The sequence below is a fragment of the Hetaerina americana genome, unplaced genomic scaffold (assembly GCF_022747635.1).
Source record: "Hetaerina americana unplaced genomic scaffold, ioHetAmer1.1.p SCAF_10, whole genome shotgun sequence".
Lineage (NCBI taxonomy): Eukaryota > Metazoa > Arthropoda > Insecta > Odonata > Calopterygidae > Hetaerina > Hetaerina americana.
In genome coordinates this window covers 3,601,953-3,629,876 of record NW_027286070.1, presented here as the reverse complement: position 1 = coordinate 3,629,876, position 27,924 = coordinate 3,601,953, and the positions used below count along the sequence as shown (strand labels likewise).

The 27,924-nt window shown below is 38.6% G+C and overlaps 1 protein-coding gene across 1 annotated transcript; it reads left to right on the top strand.

Moving 5' to 3' along the window:
* The first annotated feature begins 98 nt into the window (after nt 1–98).
* LOC139699507 (golgin-84-like) lies at nt 99–27,924 on the top strand. Its single transcript, XM_071598188.1, has 12 exons — nt 99–522; nt 682–880; nt 1,191–1,316; nt 1,992–2,166; nt 6,658–6,805; nt 11,527–11,646; nt 12,767–12,952; nt 14,654–14,822; nt 16,403–16,675; nt 19,890–19,968; nt 23,194–23,354; nt 25,272–27,924. The coding sequence occupies exons 1-12, from the start codon at nt 359–361 to the stop codon at nt 25,329–25,331; spliced, it is 1,860 nt and encodes a 619-aa protein (XP_071454289.1). The 5' UTR covers nt 99–358; the 3' UTR covers nt 25,332–27,924.

The following is a 27,924-nucleotide window of genomic DNA, read 5'->3' as shown; positions in this document are numbered from 1 at the left end:
TCGCATTACGCTGCAGAACGTTTTCGCTTTTCGTTATGCGCTTGGGTGGGTTTGGGATAACTTAACTTCTGGGGAAAGTTTACGGCACTACAGACGATGAAGGTGACAGAAGGGAAATCTACAAATTTGCCTTAATGATGGGATCTGACCCCATTTTCCTCAGTCTGAACTAGCTACCCATCATTCTCTAATTGCCAAAATGTTTTTCCTTCTGTAATTCTGAAGGGTCTCATCAGCTAATCGACGCTTGTGAATTAGAATGTGGCGCTTGATGTCGACCTGTTAAAACACCAAATGATTCGCACAGAAAACGAAATTGTGTACTTTTCGATTCTGAGTTACCTTAAATCTCGCAATTATGTCTTGGCTCTCCGGACTTGCTGGAAAGGCAGAAGATCTTCTAAACAAAATAGACCAAAATGCTGCAGTGGCTCTCCAAAAGACTACCGGGCCACAATATGCCGTTGACGATTCGGTATTAATGGAAGTTGCTAGTCAAGGAGACATAAGTCTGCCTCAAAGGTAATTAGGTCTTATCCTTTTTAACTGACAATTAGATATATGTGTAGTTATTAAAATTATAACGTTAGATGTAAGAAATATTGTCATAAGTCAGTAATTTTAATATCATTAACTAATGTGTATTTTCTTTAAATTATGATATCATTTTTTAATGCTTAGGGCTTTGGCGATGAATAATTCTGTTTCACGTCATGCAAAGTCATTGACCGCCCCGAAGCCTTATCCAAATCTACCAGTAAAGTGTGGCCCCTCAATCCTATCGGAAAGCAGTGCTAAACTTAAAAGCTCTTCTGGTGACGATGAGTTGATGAGATACCTCAATTCACCAAAAATAGAAAAGAAAACTCCAAAGAAAAACGTAAGATAAAATATTTAATTGTTTAGATATTGTTCTGGTATAAATTACCCCGGTAGTCGAGGTACCTTACACTTAGTTTACTTCTTTGCATCCATTTGATGGTTGACAGTGTGTGTTTGGTTGGCAATGTCTTTCGCGATGCTATCACTGGATTGTATATTGCATGGTTCGATTTCCAGTGGTTTCGTTTGGATTATTTGCCTTTAATCGTTACGCAAAGAGTATTTTGTAATTAACATTGGAGGTAGTAAACGTGTGAAAGTTACCATTAAGTTCATTGCTATTCTGATATGTTCTTATCCTCACAAAGGGAATTTTTGGCATCAGTGTCAGTGAAGGATTGCCATCGACGTCACATTCCCAGCAAAATAGCCCCGTAATCACTACGCCATCGAAATCCAAAAGGAATATTGACGTTGAAGTGGAAAGTGCCATGGTAAGCTGATCCTCCTTTGTGTTGAATTTTCAAAATTTCATTTCATTGTGTGTGATTTTACGGGATTGAACTTGTCACTCAAAGGGAAATTTTACCCTAAGAGGTGGTCAAAATTTACTTTATGAAATTGTTAACTTACGGAGGTCATTTGAGCTAAAGTTAGAGTCATTATATATTCAACATCTTGAGGGCAGTGCATTTTGAATTGGTGTGCGGCCGTTAAAAGATGTCTCAATAGAGAAAGCATTTATTCAGTCAATCCACACAGAATAAAACTTTGACCTTTTATGATTGCGCTCTCCTAATTATTTTTCTGTGCTATAAAGGTCTACATTTTTCCTTGCCATGTCACAGCTAATGGAATTTTGACGTCTGTGAAAGGAGGAAAATCCATTGGGTAAGGGAGGAAGTGGAGGTATTTTTGAATAGCATGAAGGTAGGCAGAAGAAAGAAATATTGTTGGGCAAAGAAAGAGGAAGTTTTGGCTATACTTTTAAGTGATAGCCAGTACAAAATGGGGTTTAAGAATCTTTTGTCATGTTCTTTAGAGTTTGGGAGCAAATTAGTGGGGAGTACCAGGGCTCATAAAATACTACCCTAAGCAAGGAGACTATTGCTGTGAATGATGCCCTGATCAACCAATGATGGGCTGATATATTTGTGGCTTTGTTTCAGAGGCCAGCACAGGATGGAGACTCAATCGAAGTTGCTGTTGGGAGTGGGGCAATTGATGGCTTTGGTTCGGTGCTGTCACCTGAGGAGGAGGATGTCGCAGCCGTGCGAGACGAGCTGAGGGCCAGGGAGCAAGAGGTGCTTGTTGCACGCAGAAAGCTGGGAGAAACTCAGCAAGGTGGGTGTGCTGGCCTCTGTCTTTCTCTTGGCTGCCCCCCCTTATTTGCTGTAGTAATTGGATGGTACCAGGGGTGACACTCATACAGGTTTGTCAATCTTGTTCTCAGTCAACAAATTTACTTCCCCAAATGAATGCTCAAGTGATTTCGTTCCTCAACTCTTTTGGAGGAAATGTGGGAGGAATGGTTTCTTCTCAATGAGACTTCCTGTATATGATGTCCAGGACTGTGCCGAGATATTTCTTGTGAAATGACAGCGCTAGATGGGAATTCATGTCTCTGACTTAGGCTCCTAGGGCCCTGGTTTAGGAGAAAAAATAAAATATTTTTTTCTCTAAATTTGTTGATCAAATCCCGTGGACAGGTGGCTGAGCATGTAGTGTTGGATAGTCGTTAAGTTGCCAGTTTACACCTCTAAATGCATCAAAATTTTGATTTCATCAAATCTTTTTTTTAATGTGCTGAATTTGTTAGTCATTATTTCTTTGAAATTTAGTAATTTTTCTATTTTTTTTTGCTATTGATTTATGACCAGCAGAGGCTTATTTTCTTGTTTTTCGTTGTGTAATAAATTTATTCATGGTCAAAATTGATAATTTGAATATCATTTTGCCTTGTTGCTTGCAACACCTCTTAGCAAAACCAAACATTGGGGCTGTAGGGTGGGAAGACTCCAATTTTTATGGACGTTTCGATGAGACGTTTCAGGCGAGATATGGTGGAATATCATGATTAATTAAAAATAGCAATTTTCCACAAAAATAAAGTTTAATGCGCCCGGTTTCAATGTTACTACATCATCATCAGGTGACCCTTGTCCCCTACTCATTGGATATTTCCTTCCTTTCCCCCCTCTACACACGGAGACCATGCTTTCCAGGACAAAGTGGGAAACCCCGAGTCCCCACCCTCTTTCCTCATGAACGATGAGGGAAGGTTGACCGCTGCGGGACAAACCACACCCCCCCCTATTCGACATGTGCAAGTGATAACATTCCCTCCTACACCCTTCCCTAAAACCTCGCTAGGGCGCCCCCTTAAAACTATACAGTGATCCCAATCTTTACCCTTTAACTCAGTGCTTCTTTGTGTATTGATACCTTGCTCCCAGACCACGACCATGGGGGAAAAACCCCCGATCTCGGTCCCTTCCTCCGCGGCCCGAAGATCATGGCGCCGCACCATGGGACACCCTCAACGAGACACCCCCCTCCATTCGGCCACGACGCGCTCTCCGGGCTACTAGGGTATTTGCATCTTGTCTTCCCTGACCCTTTCTCCTCCCCCACTCACTTAGTCACCCATGTTGCCTTCCACCTTCCCCCCTCTTCCCCTCTTTTCCTCCACCCTCCCCTTACTTGCCTTCAATTATATATATACTGGACTCTGAGGTTTGACTGTCACCTGATGATGATGTAGTAACATTGAAACCAGTCGCATTAAACTTTATTTTTGTGGAAAATTGCTATTTTTTATTTTTCCAATTTTGATATTCTCTTGCTCATTATTTGCTCTCGTCCATCGACAACAAATTTTAGCTCTCAATTTCTTCAGTCAGTTACTGCGTTGCTTCATATGTGAGAAGGTAACTCCCATCCTCTTCAAATGTTTCATTATTTGAATGAATATCATTTGTTGTGCGTAACTTGAATTCTTCAAGCACTACAAGAAATCTTCCAACGGCTTCTTCCCCAAAAAGTTTTGATGGCAAATCCGAAATAGTTGGAAGGATTGTAAATAAGATGGATCCTCTGTTGGGTTAAGGTTCATTATAAGCACTTCCTCCAACTACCACCAATGCATGTACATATTTCAATCTCTTTTCAAGTTCTTTTTTTTTTGCTTATGATTAATTGATCTTGCCTTGCTTTAGATTATAATGGATCTTGATAATGTGCTGTGCATCTGCAGCTCAACCCTTTTACTGTAATCAAATGCCATTAGCTTTTTCAGAAGTGTCTGTAGACTGCCCTCGCCCGTATCCTAGTACACTGAAAATTCATTTAAATATCTACATACTTCCATGTTAAATTCCTGTGGATGGAACTAAAGTGGGTGTGACTCACATATACTTTTGAAGGATTGGGTATATTTTTTCAAAAGGGAGTACTCTGCCAGGGCTATGAGCTTTGGTTTTTGTTATTGCCAAAAAATTCTTATATCCACAGCATTTTTAAATACCTTTTTGGTTTACATAATTCCCTTTTAGCCCTGAGAGCATTTTTTTGTGTGCATCTATAATGTATACTATTATTTAATATCTAATCTATCATTAAAAAAACAATAAACACAGTAATCAACCCGAAGGTCGGTTTGGTAGGTGATGGTAGAGTTCACCCAGCACTAAGCCCGACAACGTGTGAAATTGACACATCAGGGTTGGGGGGCCAGTCCTTTTCCTGTTCCAGTTATGGTTTCCCAGGAAGATCTGGTACCCAAAAAATCACATAGCTTTGGTGGAGCTGCAGGTGCTCAGAGTGCCTTGCCCGGGACTCGAACCTGGGCCCCTCTGGTCAGTAGTCCAACGCTCTACCCTTGGACTACCGTGACCCAATTAAATATCATCACCAAAAGTAATTATACCCTTTAACAACGTCCCATTGTTATTATAGAGGAAATCACTTGAAGTCGTACGGCATTAGTAAAAATTACAGAAGATTTATAAAAATGTCATCATCTAAATAAACCAGGGAGAATTGCATAAGAAAACACCTATTTTATCCTAATTCTACTGAAGCATTTGTAACCACATACTTTTAACTATCTTTTGAAAGAACAAATGTTTCTGTAAAAATCCAGCCTTTCTTCATTTTAAGGCCATCATAAAAAGTATTCAACCAAAGTCATTATGCAAAATCTATTGAAATTCTGTTAACCAATTAAATATAATCACTAACTACTATTTCGCTTCATTGACTTGAGATTTCTCTTCCTCCCATCATAGCCTTGCTTCTTTAGTGTAATATTCATTTTTAATGAGCATTGATTAATGATGTGTAGGATCAATTATTCAGAAAGGAAGGATTTTGTGTCTAACTTTTTCAGTTTTGGCAACTATAACTGCCCAAAAGCTATCATCCTGTTCATTTTTTTTCGATTTTCTTTCCTTCGGAATTCCCAGTGGTGACAAAATCATATTGCAAATTATCTGGTTGAGTGAGAGATAGCAGTCCTCTTGAGGAAGTGAATCCATTCGGGTGTGCAAAATGTCCGTTGTGTGTCGGTCCATTTTGGTGGAATAAGGGAAATGCCCCAATGGGATTCTCAAACAGCAGCACTTAATATTGAAGTTCATGTTGTCTCCCACAAGTGATCCATTACCTTTTTTTTACATTCCACAATATGTAACTATGTATTTAGCTCCACTTTGGGAGGTTTTCAGATTCCGTTCATTATTGAAACTGTGTGGCAAGATCCAAGTTGATGAAATATAAGTATTCCTGCATGGTCATTAGCTAATAAAATATGCTTGATATCTCACCAAGATGACTCATCTTCATGCACAAAACTTGAAATTTACTTCCCAATGGAGTGCTTTGGTGCAAGAAATGTGCCCTCCTGAACCCTCTCTTCATTGTGTAGATTTTCTGTTGTTTTTGGTTCTTTCAATTCGTCTCACTTTGTTATTTCCCTGTGGTAAGCTATCGTTTTTCTCTTTCATAAGAATATTTCAACAAATTTCCCCATCTCCAACAAAAATGGCAATTTATCATTTTGTGAATCTAAGTAAATGAATTGCACTGATGTGATCATTCTGCTGAAATCCCATTCCAAAATTCCTTGATTTTTAAAATTAATGAAGATAATCTCTTAAGTAATATCCTGTGAGCATGTTGGCCACTCAAGATGAATGATTTCAATTGTGATATTTGGAGAAATGTTGCACCTAACTGGAAACTCATTGATTAGATTTCTGTCAGCAATGAAGGTCATTTCAGTGCCAAATTCAACTGTGCAGAGAGATTTGAGCTTAATTGAATACTATGAGATGATGCAGCTCCTTAAAATTTAGTTTGAATAATAATTTTGTCAAGGATCTTGATTCGTAATGGCCACAATGTAACTGATCTCCAACTGAATAAAGTAAAAACATTATGCATTTAAAAATTATAAACTCTGAAATTTTATAAGGATACCTATATAGCTTCACTGGCTAAAGCACTCGACTGGACATTAAGGAATCCAGTTTCGAATCCTGGTCAAGGCAAATGATTTTTACGCTCTGAAATTGTTGCATTGAAATGCACATTAGCCTATGACTCCATTAAAAGTTACTGTTGCAGTATCTTTGGAATTCACATAATATTTTATTTTTATCTGAAAGTGCATTTACACTGGGTTACTAAATCTAATTCATACATTTTCATTACTGGTGATAAACGAGGAAATACTATTGATCAATTAAGTTGAAAACCTTCATCTTAATTAAATTTTAGTGTTATTCATAAGATGAAAGAGTACGGGGGTTGAATGTGCTTTGATTGTTCCAGAGGTAGATCTGCTGAGGAATAGACTGGCAAGCATGGAGTTGCACATGAGTGAGGTCAAGGACATGTACTCGCAAGCCATTGAGGACAGCAAGAAGATTGCGGAGGCTGCCATTGCAGGCCGCTTTCAGGCGCAGAGTGAATTGGACAGGTTGGCTTGAGCATTTTATGAATGAATGTGTGTGCATATGCTTGAATGCACGGGTGCTGAAGGGATTGAGATAGTATGGTTGCTAATGTACTGGCTTCCCACTGAGAGGGCCTGGGTTCGAATCCTGGAGATGGCAGATATTTTGCTGTGGCATTTCGATTCCTACTTGAGGTGCTTTGTGGAGAGCACTTTGAGTGAGTATGCCGACCGTCAGATGGGACATTAAACTGCAGACCACTTGGTGTCTTTTGTTAAGAGTAGGATAATGCCAATGCCGGGTTTCTCTGCACACTTCCTCCTTACCATCCATCCCTATTGGTGCAAATGACCTAAGCTGTTGGTCACCTTCCTGAAAAACTACTTCAACTACATGTGCGATGGGCACTGAGAGTTATCTGGCATGGTAGCTCAAGCTATTCATGCATTTGCATAAAAAACATATCAATTACCTAACATGATGGTATGGTTTCTATATATTTGACTTTTGGAATCCATTTGAAGGTTTACTTTCTCATAGAACAACTTAAAATGAGTAGTGGGGGCAAAAGAGGTGGGGGCAGAAAGGGCTGTTAAACTATTACTTCCATGACATGGTCAGATATAGTCAAACGTTTTATTGAGAAAACTCAATTTTTGGGAGCGACTTCCTTTGGATTGGCACTTCACTCCTCCTGTGCCCTCTGAGTGGGAAAATATAGTGTTCCCACTTTTTTGCTTTGGTATTCTTGTTGGTATGTGGTCAATGTTACCAGTTTGAATAGGTCACATTTTCCAGCCCACTAATTCACTTCATGCAAAATAATTGCTGTCATAAGCAGGCATGATTTTATGCTGGTGTTTTCTTTTATTATCCTTAAAATTTTTAATCGATTTCACTTGATTGATTCTCATATCATGAATGTGACATTTTCGTTGAAAATATGAAATATGAAGAGTGTGAGCATAGAAAGGGAAAATAGTGCATGGTTTTTATAGTTGCAATTCAACTAAGAGCATAGAAGAATTGATTTGGTCATTTTGTAGTGACATTAAGTCAATGATGGATTTTGGTTTGAAAGGAAATGAAATACATGCATAGATTTGCCCCTAATATGGTATTTTATCTTTATAATTTTTCTTCCCTTGTTATATTTCATTATGCATGTAATTTGAATGATTTTGAGTGCTAAATATTTCAATGTAGTTGAAACTTGAAGTTGATTGGAAATTACATTGAATTAATTTTAGGCATACTGCACATAATGTCAATCTGCTTAATGTCAACTCACCTTAACAACACTGGAAAATCTATTTATTTAACAACATAATTTGTGCATGATAATAAATTAAGAATAAACTAATCACTCTATTCATTGAACATCATATTGCAACCAATCCTTTACTTTGACTCAGATTGCCTTGATTAATAAAGTCTCTATCTCTATTGTCAATCATGGTTCTAATTTGCATCTGAGTATTTCCAGGCCCCAATAGTCTTCTTCTATCATGTTTTCTTCTTCAATTAGGATACCTTCAACTGGTTTGGGCCCATGCTGGTACTTCAGTGTGTTCTTTCCATTTCTTCCCAATGTCTTTATCTTCTATTGGTGTCTTTCCATAGTATCTTGTACATTGTGAAATTTTGTTTTTCTTTCTCTGAATTGTCTCTTTGCCAGTTCATTAGCCATTTCACTTTTTTTCTTCTTTATGTGGTCATTGATATCCTCACAGTAGGTTTCTATCCACTCTTCCTTGTCCTTCTTGCGCTCTTGTATTTATGAATTTTGTTTGTACGAGTTGTTCATCTTTTTATGTTTAGGGCTTCCTCAGTTTGATTTCTTTGATTCATACATATTCTTCTGGTCTCTTTGAGTTTTCCTTTTTTAAATTGTTGTCTAAGGCTGCCTACATTTCCCTGCTGGGCTCACCAGGTGCTCAGCTGCTAATTTGGTTATTGTATTCTTTATTTCCTTCCATCATCTTTGTATGCCAGTAAAATTTATTCCTTCTATTTCCCTGCTTTCTTTTGCTTGCTTTTCCTCCAGTATCTTTCTGTTCCTTTTCCCTTGATTTCTGTGACACTTTCTTCACCCTTGTATCAAAGATGGCTTTCCATGAACACCCAAGTTGTGATTTCCATTTATATCTTTGCCAGAGCATATCTTGGATTGCTTTACTTGGATCGGACTGGGGTGTATTGGATTTTGTATCTTTCCTCCGGCATCTTCCATGCCTATTTTCTCCTCAGATGCTGCTCGAAGAGGTTGTTTCCCACTAGTATGTTTCCCTCAGTAGAGAATGCCGTCTTTCTCCCATGATGTTTTGTTTTCCCAATCCAAACTGCCACATTGCTTCGCTCTTGGCCTCAACCAACCGCAGTGTTTCAGTCTCCCATCGGAATTAGGCTCTCCTTTCATTTTACTGCTCTCAAAATCTCTTCCAGTGGTCTGTATGCTTATATTGCTTCTTCGGAATAGCGCTTACACCTGCACAAGACTTAATCCATAGAGTCTCCATATAACATCATAATCTTCTCATTGTATAGCCAGTGCAAATTTACTCTTCATGCCCATTCCTCCTTGGATATGATGCCCACTCCTGCAATCTTCTCTTTGTCTCCTGAGTGTATATCACCATGTCTTGATCTGTCAATCCAGAAGTCATCAGCTGTGAACCACTTAATCTTGCTTACTCCCAGGATGTCAATCCCCAGTTTGCCTATTGCCATTTTAGCATTTTCCAACTCTCTAGACATTCCTAATAACCTAATGTTCCCTCTCCATATTTTGTATTTGAATGCATTGACTTTTGTTTGCCTCCCTGTAGTCCCCACCCAGACATCTGATTTTGGGACTATTTATTTCTAAAACGTTTTACCAGTAAGGAATACCATTGCAGCATTTTTGAATGCAAGGTTGCATCTTATAGGGAAATTAAAGCGATGGTCACCCATTACGTTCCACATTGATGTGATGTGGCTGCATCTGTGACTTCCACTCTTGCCCACTGCTGTGGTAACTGATCAATGGACCAGTCATTTTGATCTGCGCCATCAATGTCTTATTGTGAAACAGCTTTGGCCTGTTGCCAATGGTGGAAGGCAGTTTTTGTTGGAGGATTCAATTGTTGCCTTGTGCAGGCACAAGTCAAAATTACTCTCTTACCAAAGCTGAAAATTTTTGGCCTGTCTGTGAGTAGAACTGATGATTTTCAGCTTCAAGGTTAATCCGTTACCAATACATGTCTCAGACTGCTCAGGTGTGAGTGGTGGACGGAGGGTCTGGATGAGCAGTGTTAGGAAGGGGAGTAAGGCAGGGTAATCCATTATCCTCTGTGCTGTTCAATCTATATGTGGAGGAAATGATTAAAGAGGCATAGGAAGAACTGGAGGTAGGAGTGAAATTCGGTGGGGAATTCATAAAATCGGTTAGGTTGGCTGATAATTAAGCTTTTGTTTGTCAGTCAGCCAAAGGGTTACAAGAAATACTGTGTGAATTGGAAATTCAGACCATTTGACCAAAATGGTTGAAGTAGTAGAGATATAAGGAGAAGAATTGTGTTAGGCAAAGAAGCTTTCACAAGGAGGAGGGAATTGATGACAGGGATGTTAAGAAAAGGCTTGTTGAAACTTTTATATGAAGCATAGTTATGTACGTTTACGGAAACATGGTCATTGAAGCAAGATGGTAGGCATAGATTGGAGTCTTTTGAAATATGGGTGTGGAGAAGAATATTGGTGAAGTAGACAGAAAGGAAAACTAATGAGGAAGTACTTGGTATGGTGGGCGAAGAGAGTGGTTTGCTGGGAGAAATCATAAAGAGACAAAAAATGGATTTTAAGCATATTGATTGGTAGTGGTATGTTGGAGACTATGATAGGGGGAGAATGTAGGGCAAATGAGGAAGGGGCAGAAATAGGATTGGGATTTTGGATGGAATGAAGGGAGGAAGGAAGTATATGAAGATTTAGATGCTTGTTGTTAAGTTGGATTTTGGGTTGTATTTTGTTTGGAGAGACAGAATATTTATTTGGTATTATTGTCATCCAAAACCTATCCTAACCAGTAGATAACCTATAAAAGTCATTTAATTTTAAGGGTCCTTGGCGACTGAAGTAATTTGCATTCCCACCTTACATCTAGTCACTTATGTCCCAGGTGCACAACTTTGTTGTCTCACCTGCTATGGTATGACTATCAGCTTGGGAATGAGAAAAAAATGTTTTATTTGGTTAAGAACTGAGTAAATTTACAAAATAGTCACATGACATGTTATTAAACTATTACTTATTCTCAAAGAGGTAGTGCATTATGTATATTTAAATCCATATAATGAACCAATTTTAAAGGAATGCATTACTGATCTTAAGAGTAGTTGTAAAATGGCCTCTTGGAATACAGCAGTTCACGGCTGAACATGTTTTTGAGGAGCCAAATACTGTTTTAAAGGGTGGTATACCTTGGTGAATATTTTACTGTGAAATTTTCTTGCTGGAATGTGATGGAAAGAAAACCTTTATAATAAATATAAACCATGGGAAATAAATATTATATTAATGCACATCTGTAGGCATCTACAAACATTTTAATTAAAATTTTAAGTTAATGGTTTTTGACTTGTAATAATTTTTGTCTTTGAGTTCAGTGTTTGTGAGTGTGTTTTGCCTCCCAAGAAGCAATTTGGAAGCACAGGCTTGAGAGAGTTGCCAAGAGAAATAAATTTCTTGATTAATTGCTTTCCAGGGTGAAGAATGAATTTTCCTATTCAATGGATGACAAAACTCATGCCCTGGAGCTACTCAAATCCAAGATGGAAGGAGAATTGGTGGCAGCCAATAATAAAACAAGCTCACTCCAAAGGAGGTAGGGTTTTGATTACTTTGGACCTACCCGAAAAGTACCTGAATCTTTTGCTGTGATAAAATTGTTATTAGTCATTTGATAAACCTACGTAAACATTCCAAAGGGTGAATCTTAGAAAAACTTACAACACTGTAAAGAAACAATTTCAGAATGTAAATATCATTTGCTTTAACCGGGATTCCAACCTGAGTACCTGGAAGTCTGGCCGAGGGCTTTAGCCAGTTAAGCTACCTAGGTGTCCTGTTACACGCCAAAATTTTGGGTGCTTTAAAGGAACAAGATGTGACAAAATACCATATATACAATGTCACTGGCATTCGTAGTCATACGCCATGTGCCACAGTCTGGCTAAAGTACTTGGCCGGACATCAAGGGATCCGGGTTAGAATCCCAGTCATGGCAAATGACTTCCCACTCTGAAATTGTTGTATCGTAACGCACACTTAGCGGATGACTCTGTTAAAATTTACTGCCGTGGCATCTCCTGTAGTTTCTCAGAATTCACCACTGTCTTCAGATCAAGTCACTTAAGATAGTGATCTTTTTTAAGATCTGTTATTAGTCTTTGCAATTGTTTTTTAACGTTGGCCATGATTTTTAAATGTTATATTCGCATGGCTTGTATTTAATTTGTGCGTTATGATGGCTCTTAGGAAAAAAAGCTTAAGTAACCATACAGTTTTTGGATCAAAGTTTAGTAAGATTGGTTTAGGAACACTTCATATTAAGCTCTGAAGCATATGAAGTTCATGCAAGCAGAGTATCATTGGTTTTCTGTGCTGCATGTGCATGAATTTTCAAGAGGCATCACCTGGAGTGATCCTGGAGTAGAAGCTGGTTATCAGCCCAGCGCGCTGCCCTTGAGGTTGGGTGTGAGGCCCTAGAGACCATCACATGGGGGCTTGGTCAAGGTTGGATGACCTTTTGAGTGGTGGTGAATGGTACCTTCTGGATGGCCTTGTTAGTTTGGGAAACTCAAAAATGTTTTTCACATTGAATTTATAGGAATCTTGGACACTTTTTTTTATGTTCCAAGGCAGTCCAAATTTAGCTCTTATGTGGTTTTGGATGCATAATTCACTCCGTTGCTTGCGCTATGTCTCCCTATCTCTTGTGACAGGTATGATGCACTATTAGAAGAGATCAGGAATGAGCGGCTGGAGCAGGAGAGGTACAGGGCGAGGGCACAAGCTGTGCTGGCTGGTCGGGACCGCGAGATTGCTGAGCTGAGGGCAGGTGTTGCACCAAGGGAGCAGTGTGTGGATAGTGAAGCGGTTGAGTGCGAACGGGAGAAGGAGCGACAGACGTGAGTTTCAGCTGGTGTGTCGTCATGTCTGGGGATGTCAGCCCTTGTTGTTGCTCGTTGAATTTTCATTCCAGTCTCATGGCCTCCAAGGTTGGGGAAAATATTTTAGTCGTATTTTCCTGATGGTCCCCCAATAATTTGTACAAAATTGAAAGCACTGTACGTACCTTGTGATATGCCTGTGGCATCTATTTGGCAAACTTTGATTTGTGGATCGATATTGTTGGTTTTGTCGATCATTTCAGAGGAAGTCACTTCCACAGGATGTCCCAAACGATGTCTATCATTTGTGGCTGCACGGCCTTATTTAAACTTATTTACCCAATGGTAAACAGTGCAAACACTAAAGCAGATGCTCCATGAACTTCATCCAACTTGGCCTTGGTCTCTTTCGGTGTTGAGTCTTTTAAATAGGTGTTTAATCACTGCACAGAACTAATTTTTATTTCCTTTTTTCTAAAAATAAACAAAATTTTATTGTTTCAATCAACTTTGAAAATAAAACCACTTGATGGATATGGCTGAAATGTTAGCAGCCGTCTGGTGAGAGATGAGGCTTACTAAAAGCAAACCTTTTCAAATTCTACAAACCACATCTCTATGATTTTTTTAGGAATTATTAAATGATCCATGTATTTGAGGGAAGCCCTGAGTAATTCAACAAGTTTATGAAAATAACCGGCATCCATGGCATTGTGAAGCTCAGTGAAACTCTGGCACAAAGGCATAAGAGTATTTCATTAACAAATTGAAGCTTATAGATTCATAGTGTTACATGCTGCATAAGGTTTTTAATTGTGACAAGACCGGTTCTCTCCTGGAAAAAGATCTCAAAGCAAACCATATAACAGTAGAGGAGGATGCATTGCCTGGCCACTTGCCAATGAAATACCATGTCACGCTGCTATTTTGTGCAAATTCAAGAAGCAATTTAAAAATTAAACTGCTGCTTGTTCACCATTCCGAAACTCCATGATCATTCATTAGAGTCTAGAAGTCCGGAAGAGCTGGCATGTGTGATTTGTTTCTGCAATCAAATTCTCATTCCAAGTTGGTTAATTCCACAGTAGAATAAAAGATGAAGATTTTTAGTTTAAAAAAAAGAACCTAATTTGGTCACAAAATTAATTTCTTCCCACTATTTTCCTTTTTATGGCCAAGGAGAAGAACTGCATTACTAATTGACAGTAATTTATTACATTGTGCAGATCTGTTGGAAGTTCTTTGTGCCTTTTCAAGGTGAAATGAAGGAAAAGTTATGTAATCAACTCCTTCTACAGTTTAGTCTTAAATGTTCCATTCTTTCTGAAAGCTCTTTTCTTCCAGGATGAAATAAATTAAGCAAGTGCCTTATTGAGGAGAGTGAGCCAGTCATGACAATGGGGTTTCCATATTGCCCAAAAAAAACGTGTTTTTTTTAAGTACCCAAAGTTGAATTTTTTTCATGAAAAATATGCTTTCCCATTAACAATGTATGAAGAAGTAATGAATTGCTTATTGCCCCTTGTTAGTTATTAATAGAATAAATTCCCATTCTTCACAGTCTTTGTGGAGGAGATAATGCACATCCAAAACCTGGTTGTATCACTTCACAGCCTCAAGGATACCTGTGATGCAAAGGTTACCTGCATCCTTGTATAAATTGAGTGATAGCAACAAGTTGTGGCAAGAACTGATACCACAGTTTTTCTCTCACTCCAGGTGGGAGGAGGAGGTACAGAAGTTGCGTGAGGAAGTTTCCCGCTTACGTGGATTGAACGCAGAGGCCCGCAGGCAGTGGGAGGGGGATCATGAGCGCATGGAGGATGACCTGTTGACAGAGAGGGGTCGCAGGGAAGCAGCCGAGGAGCAGGAGAGGGTCACTCTGCAGGTGTGGAACACGGCCTTGACGGCTATGGTACCCATGCAGGGTCGAAAGCAAAATTTCTTAAATTAAATATCCCATTCTTGTGTTCAGAGCTGCTTTTGTAGCCCTGCATAGTTAATTTTGATCACATTTTCTCCATCGATGAATGCAGTCATTTGGTTGGGAGAATCTGGAAAAAGACTTCAATTTCTCAATTTTTTCAATAATCTGGAAAACTGGTGAAATTTTGTAAGTTCTGGGAGTACTATAAATGATTCAGGAATGCGGAATAGCAGCTCTGTTGTTTTTAGCTCTTAAGTGCAGTTCATGTGTAGGACTTTTGTGTTATCAGGTGATTGTGCATCCAAGTGTCGCCAAAAACTGTAAACAGTGAAATCTAGAATATCCATGTGAAAAATGGGTTAATAGAAATATACCAAAACTGGGGATTAGTGGGGAAAATGTTTTGATGGTGTATTTAATGTTTTATAAATGAGATTTTTTGCAGAGTTATAATTAAATAAAAAGTCCGAATAAAAGTTTGCATATATAATCAGGTGGTGTAAATCTAAGAAAAAAAAGGCCTTAAAAAAAGATGACCTTAACTTATGGTAAGGTTTCTTAATGCCTACCTAAGGGTTCCTACAAGTGTGCATACTTCCTACAGAATAACCAGCTTCTGCTTGATTTTAATGTTTTAAAATTTCTTGGGACCTATTTAAAGCAATAGTATTCATATTTGAAAAGAAATAACCAATAACTAAGGTCATTAAAGTGCTGTTGTATTATTTTCTGAGTCCAAAAACCACTGTCATGAGGAAAACAGAAGCATAATGTTTCAGATTGTTCAGATTACCTTGCCACCAGTTAACTATTCTGATGATCATTTTAAAATTAGATTTACTTACACCCTAACAATTAATTCTCTGACAAAAAAATGATTGTGATGAAGAATATCAGTTATAGAGACCTTAAGTTTTTAACCAAATCTGGGAAAAAATGTGCTTAAAATCAGTCAGTTAAGCCATTGGGTGTGGTGAGATTTCACCTGGTTCAAGAATGTAAATTTTAAGGTTTGATTGCATTGATTTATCTGAAGAGTAGTCTGGGATTTTAAAAAACTCTGTGAATTATGTGTCCATAAAGTCTCTCCTTATAATAGGGCTAACTGCAGAAATGCCACTTAAGGAATGGAGGAAGGGATAACTCACTGAAGTTAGTACTCAAAATCCTAAAGATGAGTGACCCATGTGAAGGACTTAGTAGCACTTACTAGACTTTTACTGGACATATTTTTGATTTTTTAAATATTCAGCATAATTGTTTTTTTAGTATTTATTTTAAATTTCATGCTAGTAAATTTAAAGAGAGACAGTTATTATGAAGAAAGCTGTTGGTATTGCTTTGTCAAATGCGTCAATGCAAAGTAGGGTACTGCTAATAATCTATTGCCTTTACATTGGTGACACAGTGAAAAATAAAATTTACTTATTGGCAACTGGGAATTTTAGACTGTGAATAGTCTGGGTAAGTAATTTCACCAATAGCATTGAGTAATCTTGTCTGAACTGGGCGTCATTCCTCTCCCTTCCTTTCCTTTGCAGGAGCTAAGGAGTGCCAGAGCTGAGTTGGAGAGGATGCGCCAGGGGGAGCTGGAGTTGCGCCAGAAGTTGAGCAAGGAAGAGGAGCGCAAGGTTGGCTCAAGGCGGGGTGAGTGGGAAGGGAGTGGCAGGTCAGTGATGGTGCGCGATGTGGTGGACGACAGCGTCAGTGAACGCCTGGCAGCCCTGACATCGACGCTCGTTGAAAAGCAGGTCAGAGTGGAGTCACTGACAGCCGAGCGGAATGCCCTTCGCCTGCAGCTGGAGAAGACAGATGTGAGTCTTCCAAGCACCTCTCCGTCGAGACTTAGTGTGCGTCTTTGTTCCCTTGGCTACCACATTAGCATTACTGGAAATTGGATTATTTACGTGTTGACATCTGTCGAATTGCCTTTCTTAATGAAGGAGGAGGAAAGAACCATAAATTGTTTTGTTCTGAGCAATATTGTCCTCAATTGGCAATCCTGAGTCACAGCCGGGTGCATATCCACTTCTCATTCTTTTCCCAAATGCCTGACTGTGTGACTCAATTCAGCTTTCCATTGCTGAGGCTCATCTAGTCACTTAAAACTATCCCTGTTATGAGGTCAAAAACTAGATGGCTTTTATCTACCTAAGAACACTGATAGTGTGATACTTCTCTCTTGATAATCTTGACTGGAAGTTTCTGCCTTGGCTCACTGAAGCTCAAGGGGGAGAGACAATGGTGGGTCAGCACTGAATTGCAGCGAAAGATCCCTTGGTCTTAGTGATGTTCATATGCAAATATAATCCCGAGTTCCTTGCGAAGGCTTCTGCAGAGTGTAGCAAATGAAGATTCAAATCTTCTGGGATATCTTCCTCATGGATCCATTTTATAGGATGACAGTTTCGCCAGCATTTCAATTGACGAAACTGTCATCCTAGAAAATGGATCCATGTGGAAGAAATCCCAAAGATTTGAATCTTCATGATATCTCTTGAGGAATCTCTGGGAACTGTTCCTGGTAGATTACTCTTTTCACTGAGATTCTCGCAATATAACATACTCGCTATATTAGGATTCCATGCCAATTAACAGTCAGAAGAGATTGTCTCTAATGCTTTTGAATACTGATTGTAATTTTGTTTCTTACTTAATATAAGCAAAGCACATTATTGCCTTGCTCTCCTTGGGTACTATGGGCTGTAGAGGGGATGATGGTGTGCATGAATATCATGGATCTCTTTCTGAGATTATAAATATTCTCATCATATTTAAGGACTGGTCAAAATCACAACTGCACCTGCTTTGATAGTGTATGAAGGTAGTTTGAAAGGTTTGCCAAATGCAGTAATAATTTTCTTAATTTTTCTCTTTGTTATTTTATTGTATTTTAATGGGAAAGGCAAAACTAAAATACCTTATAATTACTATTATTACACAACTTTCACTTTATTTGAAGTTCTGTATTGCTTGTTGTAAACCTTCATAGTTTTTATGCTTTGAGAAATTGTAATGAAATGCGAGTTGTGTTAACTTTTTTTGCACAATCTTTTTCAACTTCCCTCATAGGTGTCATTTTGCAAATCAAGTGGTCACAGGCTTAACATTGTGGAAACTTTCCATTATTGGTAAGAGAGAAATAGGAGAGGAAGAGGTAGCAGGAGGTGGTGGAGATGGTTAGGGAGAAGTGGCTCTAACCCCTCCAGTGAGTGTTTGTGTGTGGAGTGGGGTTGGGGGGAAGGAAGGAAGGCACTGTTTCCCACTGATTGCCCTTTGGTTCCTCAGCAGCTTTTGTGTTTATTGCTGGGACACTAGTATTGGCATGCCTGTGTTGGCATGTGGCTGGCTGTTGTGGCTTATTAGGATTGCATTGCCGAGTGTGTGTTTGAAAATTTCAAGGTTGCATCCAGTTGTTCACCTCCATCTTCAATATGCTGGTTGATAGGAGCGATATTATTGTTGTGGTCTTTCTCTAGCATATCCTCTCTGACATAGAATGCTTTTTCTTTGCCTCATAGCATTTTCTTTATTCATTGTTTCAAGTGTTAAGGCTTCTTCCGTTCTTGTCCATGTATTGTGCTGGACAGCCATTATTTTAAAGTGAATATACTGTGCTTTTTGTAGACTTGGAATTATTTCCTTGGCATTTAGTATATGTTTATTCCCTAAGGTAGTGGGAGCATAGAATCCAGTACTTATCTTAGGAATTTTGTTTTACATTGCATGAGTTATGTCCTTCATAAACTGGATTCTGCACCACTTTCTAAGGCTATCATCATGCTTTTGGGATGAAATTGTATTATTAGCTGGTTTTCAGAGAGATTTTCATTAAATATCTATTGTTAATCTTCAAAATACATTCCTCCTGCACAGATACACTTAGTTCGGCGCGTCTGCAACTCTTCAAAAGGTGGCTGGAAGTTATTTTCCGGAATACTGTTGAGAGCCTTTGTCGTCGTCGCTTGAACCACCGTGATGGAGTTGAACTGATATCCTTTGAGCTCCTTTTGAGCTATCCTTTGAGGTAATAATGTTGTCAAGAAAATCTTCATCTTCCTGGGCGCAGTCCAAAAAATCTTGCAAAATTTCCACCCGCGACAGTTATTGTTCCTCGCTCAAGACTTTTGGTAGCAGCTTTGGGCACACTTTCCTTATCGCAAGATCCTGTGTTGCAATAGTATGGACGGTTCCGACTGAAAGGCCGGTGTCCTCAATGATAAGGGCGATGGTTAAATGCTTGTCAGAGTCCAACACTTTATTCACTATAGCCACCTGAGCATCGGTTCGAGCGGTCGTCTGGCATCCGACGCAGTGCTCATCTTTGACAAGCTCCCGGCCTTCTATAAACATTTTGTGCAGCTTAAGGCATCGTCCCCATAAGCCTGTTTAATGAGTTCAAGGGTCTCCGACATGGATTTCCCGAGTTAAAGGCATAACTTCACAATATCGCGTTGCTTGACGGTGCACTCCATACTGGTGCGACGCCACCACAAAAATCCACCTCTTGTCTCAACACATACCCAGAGGCGACTGAACTAAAGTGTGCCTAAGTGGTGGGGGACCCCTCTACCAAGCCAACCGTTGAGGCTACAGCGAACCAGTCACGATACTTTTTGTACGGACCCTGTATACCCATAAACTAAAGATGCCTATAGCCTTTCCAGTTTCATGCACCTTCAATTTTCATCTATTCATCGTCGTGATTTTATGGATTTTATCAATGATTTCTTCAGCAGTGACCTCAACCAGGGTATCTAAAACATTCAGCATCACTTGTACTCATACGGGTTACATCTTTATCATCTGTTGATAGGAAAGGTAAAATGGTACATACTCAGTAGACGATGAAATTCAAGGTGTTTTTTACCTTATTTTCTCTTTTTGGCAATAACGTAGGACATTAAAAGAAGTTCTGGCTTAAAAATTTGTTTCCAGAAAATGTGCTTGTCTTCAGTTAAAAATATAAGTGTTTTGGATGTTGCAGTTTTATGCTGACTAAACAGGTTCTATCTATTCCATTTGCAGCATCTGTATAGGGATGCGGTTGCCCACCTGGGACAAGGTTCAAGTGGCTCTCTCCCTGGGCAGAATGACACGGATGATGGTGAGGACAGAATTTATACTTTGTTGCCCCCATGACTCATATTGTTCTTAAAAATCTTTACTCTCATAGACATAAAATCAATTTGCATTCAATTATCATTTAATTGTTCTCCATTTCCTCCTCCATGGCATTATAAAATGAACCCCAATTTTGCTTACCCATGAAGTCACCTTTCCTGAGTAGAATGCAGTTAAGGCCTGGCAGGTTGGTTTGTCCACCTGGTTGGGGCATTAGGCTCACTGACTAACCAATGGAAATCAATAGTATTTGGAATTAAAGGGAGGGTTTGGATGTGTTGTTAAGAAATAATATGCTCCCTTATTTGAAGTGAGAAATTTTGGTAAATAGAATTCATTCATTTCATATTTTGAAAGTTAATTTTGGGATAAATTTGGGTAATTCCATAAAGTCCATAGAATGAAAGAATTTCAACAGTAATAAATACAATGGCTGTCTGGAAAGTAACCTGCGTTATGCTATAAAAAATAAATTGGAATAGATACCGAATATTTATTATTTTCATGTCAAAACTGCATGTCTCTACTATAATTTTTACATATTTGTACCTCCAAGAAGATTTAAACATTTGTAATATCTCTGAACTAGTTTTCAAATACCTTCAGCATAAAATTCTGCCACTCGAGATAGTAGCCAACCGATGACTGCATCTTGAAGTTCCTCGGCAAGAAGTATGAGCACAAACATGTAGTAGCCTAACTTTTCAGGTGTGTTTCCATCCAACAGAGGCGTAGAAATCTGTGGAAAACTTTGTAAAGGTTCCAGATACCGCAAAATGCAGGTTTTCACGAACTTTTCATCAATTTTCAGGTGCATTTCATTGTTCACCACAGATGGACGGCCACTTCTGTTATCATCATGCACATTAATGCTCTCTGTAAAACGAACGACATCACTGATGCTCAACTTTTGACACTTATCACATTTGGTCCGTACAGAGCATAAATTTCACGATGAATGTCAGGAGCTGTGAAGTTTTTTATCTGTAAAAACCTAATCACTGGACAAACTTACATTTGGTGGAAATATCAATTGCATTGTTTATTTTGGCTTGCTATTGTAAACAAGGGACAAGCAGCGCTACCTTCCAACTACTGCAGTTCAAGGCGTACTGACTCACTGTCTGCGTCAGTACAGCAATCATCTAATTCTCACCCTACATGATAATGGAGGGTACTTTCTGGACAGCCCTCTTATATCACTCCATTAAAATACATTATTATCATTACTGCATATTGTTTGATATTTATTTGTTGCCACTGTGGTGGACATATTTACTTTTTCAAAGAAAACTAAGGACCTTAATCAGATACTTTAGAGTTAGTTGTATCGTGTGTGAAGGCAAGTGAAGAAGGAAAGATGTTCTGATGGCGTGTAATGGCCTGGACTATCTTCATGGGAAATGAATCATTTTGGGCTGGGTTCGTCTATCCGGCTGGCTCTCAGTTAGGAAAGTAATATCGGCGGGAGATTTTCTTTCATCAAGAGAGAAGCTAGAGAAAGACGTATGGATATGTCGAATTACATGCAAGCAGTGAAGAGAAGTGGGCAGTGGTCCTAGTTTGAAGCCAGTACTCTAGGATAGGAGAAATACATAGATCACGGCAATGCCACTTTAGAGATTCTATTGGGGTTACAGTTAGTGCCCTATTACCACTCTTGATCAGGAGAAATCAAAAGTTTGACTCAATAGAATAAGCACAACAAGGAACGAGTCAAACTGGGTGTTTACAAATCTATATGTGTACTATAACAGACCATATTGACAGGGGTGTAAATAAATTAATGCATGTGGATGTTTGTTACCAAGACTCCACTACGTATGAATCTTAGTGTGCACTGGTGGTATAATTTCCATTCTTTCCATTTCACTTCAATGTTCATTTTCTTCCTCTCTTACCAGTAGCATTTCTCTCACTATGTCTATGACGTACTTCATGTCTTGGTATGTGCATTTTTCTTGCTCAAATGAACGAATATTTAAAGCCTTGGCAAATAAGCAATGGAGAGGTATTTTTGCTTAGATAATGGCACAGCTTTTGCTATCTCCCTCATAATAATTAGTTTTTTATTTATTGAATATATTTTATGTTGGTGGCCTTCCCTTTAGATTTCAATTGTATTTACAGGGATTGTATAAAAAGTATCGGGAAAATTTTAGGAAAAATAGATTTTTTTTAGATATTGCTATAATGTCTCAAAATTCTTCAAGGTACATCCCTTTAGCATCGACACTTTTGCCAGTGGTTTTTTCATGGCTCGAAGACTCCCTGGTTGATGAATTCCAGAAGGTCCTCAAGGGTATGCATACAAGCTGCTTTTACAGCTCTTAGGGTCTCATGGTGGTGTCCTTTGAGGGAGGATTTCACTTTTGGGAATAGGAAATAGTCTGCTGGTGCCAGGTCAGAACTGCAAGGGGGTTGGGGAATTGTTGCGATACCATTTGTTGTAAGGTAGTCGGTTCCCCTGGAGCAGATGTGGCTGTGTGCACTGGGTGTCTGGGTGGGTGAGTTTAGCCAAGATCATTTACATCGCCAAATTTTTAGTGATAATGGTGTGCACTATCATCTTATCAATGTGATCTGTGATCATGCGCACACTTAAACAATGGTCTGAATTCAACACTTAATACATATATTGCACGTTGTCATCAGTACTTGATGTTGACGGCCATCCAGTGCAGGGAGGGGAGCTCAGGTGGAGTGCTCATCCTCCAGACACTTGGTCATCTTTGAAGAGCTTGCGCCACTTAAAAACTGCAGTTTGTGACATTCTTTCATCCTTGAACACTTGGCAAATTGTGCCCAATGTCTCTGTACTCAATTTTCCCAGTCCAATCCAAAATTTGATGGCATACCGCTGTTCAATGGTTCGCTGCATTTTAAGCTTCCACTGAGTCACTTGACAGTAGTCCACTAAAAACATGATCTAACCTGAATGAACGCTCACAGGCAATTGGCACGTGTTGAAGGTCAAACCCCTCAACCCCGAGCCTGCGCAGTGCGAGCACACTGCAATGTACGGTTGCATTTGGTAAAAATTGTTCCCAATTCTTTTTATTCAAACCATGTATAAATGGAATGTGTCAGTTTGCTTTTTGATAAAGTCTTCTGCTCTGCTGTTGCTGATTGGATGACATAGTTGGGGGTATCTAATCCTATGGTATACAGTATTTGGTTTTACTTGTTCACTGTTTTGTCGTTCCAGTTAAGGCACGGATTCCATCTTTCCTGCTGGAGTCGCCATTTGATACTGCTGTGGCTCGCAAGGTGAAGCGTGCATACTCAAGCCTAGATTCAGTTGGTGTTCGTGTTGGAATCTTCCTGCGGAGGTATCCCCTAGCGAGAACATTGCTGCTATCATACACAGTAGGTGTACAGGAATTTATCCTTGATATACAAAACTGTTTCAGCTGACATCTAAGGGAAAATTTCAAGAATGTCAACCTGACCATCCCCTAAGTACAGTGGAACCTTATAATATGAGCATAATCATGCCACCATCTTTCTCATAAAGCAAAATATTCATTTAGTGAAACCACTTTTCACTTTTTGTGTATAAATTAATGTAAAATACACTGTGGCATTCATGCAAAAAAATAAATTATTTATGGGTTTATTAGGTTTAGGTTTATTCAAAGAAAACTATGTGTACATTGTTTAGGATTGTCTATCACATTCACCTTTTCTTCTATTGTGCAATGAAGCAACTGTGAATGCAAACTCAATTTGTTAAAGTAGAAAAGAATTGAAATAAATTGTTCATTATTTATGATATTCACCTAATTCCTTTTTATTAGGAAGGTATCTAGAGACAGTTGTTTTTGCTGATGCTTCAAAATTTGGTGAAAAATCGACTCAAAATGATTGTTGAATAAATTTATGGCATGCATCACTATTGTGTAATTAGGGAGATGCATCATATGCATGGTATGATGCAAAAGTTTCCCTTGACCTCTATGTATCATTTAGCCTGCTGTTATGGACTTAACACTTCTAGGGGGCTTGTGGAGTTTCTGAATGGTAAACAAGCAGGAGTTTGATTTTTAAATTGCTGCTTGGAATTGTGCCAGTGGCACAACTTTAATTGCCTTATGGTCGGGCAATACATTCTCTCCGACTACGGGAATTCCCCTCTCCTTGTCACTCATTATGGGAAAAGTTGCTTGTTAAGCAAGTCACTTTTGGTACCTATATTTTTCATCATTATGCAAATCACTCATTGTCCAAGGTGCTCGTTAAGCAAGGTTCCACTGTACACATTTGAACTCATTTCCATCCTCGAGTCCCATTTCAGCTATGTGAAAAATCAAACATTTTTCTATAGTCTTCACAGATGGTTGCCTTTCTCTTTTTTTGGATTTGACAAATGCTGATTGGACTAACCTATTTGTCCAGATTCCTCCTTCATAAATGCTTCAAATTAGGCCATTAAAACTCTTCCTCATAGCCTTCCCTAAACCTTAAAGTAGTTATGTAGGAATATTGTCTATCTCCACAGTCTTATATGATCTCAATTCCCTTAATGCCCTTTCTATCTTGTTTTCAAGTATATGTGGACCCAAGCTATCCTCATCTGGTTCATATTCTCTGTGTGTTATCTTGCTGACCTGCTGTCTTCCCCATGCAGTTCCTCAATTATTCTTTCAACCTTTCTTGAATCTTTCCTTGTTCAGTTAATGATTTTCCTGACTTATCTTTGATTGATTGCATTGATTTTCCCTTCTCACTTCCTGACAGTGCTTTCGCCTTCTAGTACAGATCACCATTTTCACCCTTCCTCCTTAAAATTTTGGTTTCCTTGCACTGTGTCTTCAACCACTCTTCTTTTACTTTATTATTTTCCTGCCTCAGTTTATTTTTCAACTATTTGTACTTTCTTCTACGTAACTCTTTGTCTACATTCTTCCATTTCCCATGCTCATCGTTCTTTTAAATTATCTAATCTGTAATTCATGGTTTTTTTTTCCTTTTCCCATTTATATTGTTTGCAATGCTTGATATCCCTTTTTTGGTATGTGACCATTTTTTTCTACTTTACCCAGCTCCCATTCCTCACGTATGAAGCATGGGAGCTGGGTGTAATAGGACATGTAAACTTAAACATGTAAAATAAAATTAGCTATCATTCAATCAAAAATGTGGTATTCCCTGATGATTTTTAAAGTTGAAATTATAGATGGCTATGGGAATTAAATGTTGCCATGCAGTTATTTTGTTTCTGCCTGGCATGCATGAAAATATTTAATGTAGTTCAAATGGCTGAAGTGACTCCTTCATTCACAGGTTCTCCTCCACCTCTGGGTCGTCATAGTTCTGCTGACATATACACCAGATGTGCACTGAGTGAGCAGTTGGTGGAGACTGTTGATGGGTTGAGGTTGTGTGTCAGTAATATTCAAGGTGTATGTGCATTGTTCTCTCACAATGTCGACAGTCATTGCCATGGATTCCATATCAATTGGTAATGGCTGTGTTGTTCTTCATTGTGTTCATCCATGTTTGTTTTGAAGGAAGTACTCGTCTGGAAACATTTACTCAATTCAGTTTAGTGAAGAAAATTCATTGCAGTTTCCTCAATATTAGGGATTTTTTTAAATACTGAACTGTTCAAAGAAAAGCTGTGAAAATTTAAATTTAATATGTACGATTAAGGATGTGATCAAGCAGTTATGGATAGTTGATTAACAAATTTCAAATTAATAATTGTATAGAGAAAGGCTGAAATAAGCTATATATTTTGTTAAAACTTTTTCAATAACATTGCTGTAAATCTTGATAGATGTTAATTTTAAGGCATCAAATTGTGTATGAGAAATGGCTGGTTTGAAATTGTGTATGCATTTTCCTTATTATTTACTTATTTATATGTTAAATTTGATATTATATATTCCAGTACAGTGATGCCTTGGAATCCAAAGTTAATATGTTCCAGAACCCTGTTTAGGTCAAGAATCGTTCGAGTTCCAGGACACTTTTTCTCCTTTAAAATAATAACAACTGGATCAATCCACTCCTAGATCCCATGAACTGAAAATTTTTTAAAAGATTGTAACAGTAATTACCCTGGATTTTAAGGTAAAATATTAGCCAATATATTATTATATGTAAAAATGTATAGTTATTGAAATTAAAAAGTTTAAATATATGTTTACCTTAAAAATTAGATATGTTGGTACACGTGGAAGCTGGAGGTAGAGGGGGGAGATTAATACTTTTAAGCCAGGTCACCTTCCATGGTCACATCAGGTGACTGCATTTCTGGTGGTTCTGGTGTCTGTATTCTTTCCTTTTTCATGCCCTTTGCTAAGGTGCAACTTGTAAAGGGCTTAAGGGGTTGCTTGCCTTAGTGTCCTTAGTGAATCAAATTCCAAAGTGGTCTAATATTGGTGACTTTTTTAAACTTTTGTAAAATATTCAACCATGTAATCATTGAGCAAGTCAACACACCTGTTAGCAAGGGCTTTATCAGGGTGTCTCTTTTCAATGACTGCCTGGGTGTTTGACTACATGATGAAAAGATCCTTGATTTCAGCAGTTGGAATGGTTCTAGTTTCTCCCTCTTTCTCCCATAAAGAAATTTCCTTTGTCGCTTGTATATGCTACTGATGGTTGAAATACTGAAGCTCTTCCATTGTCTGCTAAGTCCTGTGATTTTCAGAGATTAATTGGTATCCTGTTGCTGATGTTCAAACCCATGGACCTGTCTAGAGATATGATGTCAGGAAAAACAGGTGATCTTCAAGGTCTTTGTTGCTCCTAGCAGCCACATATTCAGGACAAAATTTTTCAGACAAGTCATTTTCCTAAAAGATACTTCCCTCCATGCTTTCTCAATGATTCCCAGGAAATGTAGGGAGGATATTGTAGTGAATCAGAACTTGAAGGGTCCTGCATGGTCTCTCTGAATGATACATGATGAGAAATTGATCTTGCCGTCCCCTCTAGCATTACCCCACAGAGAGAGTGAGTAAGGTGGTCTTTCATTGGCTTTTTTCCACGTACAGATTTTTTCCATTTGAGAATTATGTTTGCCTGGGCATCTTTTTCCTGAAGAGAATTGTTTCATCATAATTCAACCCTTGTTTTGGAACATACCTCTCATTGTTCACTTACTGCTTGTACTCCTTTAAGAACCTTTCTGCTGCTTCAGAATTGGAACTGTCAGCCTTTCCGTGTGTAATAACACTATGGATCCCAGTCTTTTTTCTCAAATTCTCGAACCTCCATCCTCTAACTTTAATCTCCTTTTGAGCTTTAGGCATGTCTTTCACTAAATAATTATGAAATACCATGGCTTTGTCCCAAATTATCATCTCAGAATCACATCACCAGCAGCTGTGTTTCATTAATCCAAACTGTTCTTTTACTTGAGCTTCCAACTACAAACTGAATGTCAAGGCATTAGGGTGACCTGAACCCTAGGGTCAACATATACACAAACATGCATCAACAATGTGTTCAGCTAAATTGTATGAGGTATAACTTCGTGTGAGTGTCATTCCCTAGGGTCAACATATACACAAACATGCATGAACAATGTGTTCAGCTAAATTGTAGGAGGCATAACTTCGTGCGAGTGTCATTCCAATACAGCATTGCACTGATCACTCTTTCCCTTCCGGTCTTCCTTCCTCTCCTATCACCCACTAGCCATTTCTCCCCCCTTTTCTCATGGTATGATTATACATGCACATATCTGACTCTACTGTGTTTTTGTTCACTTGATGATTCTCTTATCCATTGAAATTTAGGTTATGCGTCGTAAAGTTTGTGTGTAAACACCAAGTGATTATTTTGTTATTTCAGAACAGATTTCATTCTTTCCAAGTTTTTATGGAGCATTTGGGTTTCAGGAGCAACACTGTATATGGATTGAAGTGATTATATTGATCTGTGTTGTAATCTGAATAAATATTTTTATTTCTTATTCAAACAA

Excerpts from the sequence above, each read along its gene's own strand:
- LOC139699507 (XM_071598188.1), top strand. The coding sequence starts at position 359 with ATGTCTTGGCTCTCCGGACTTGCTGGAAAGGCAGAAGATCTTCTAAAC. Across the intron at positions 881-1,190 it reads AGAAAACTCCAAAGAAAAAC|GGAATTTTTGGCATCAGTGT; the intron begins GTAAGATAAAAT and ends ATCCTCACAAAG. Across the intron at positions 14,823-16,402 it reads AGGAGAGGGTCACTCTGCAG|GAGCTAAGGAGTGCCAGAGC; the intron begins GTGTGGAACACG and ends TTTCCTTTGCAG.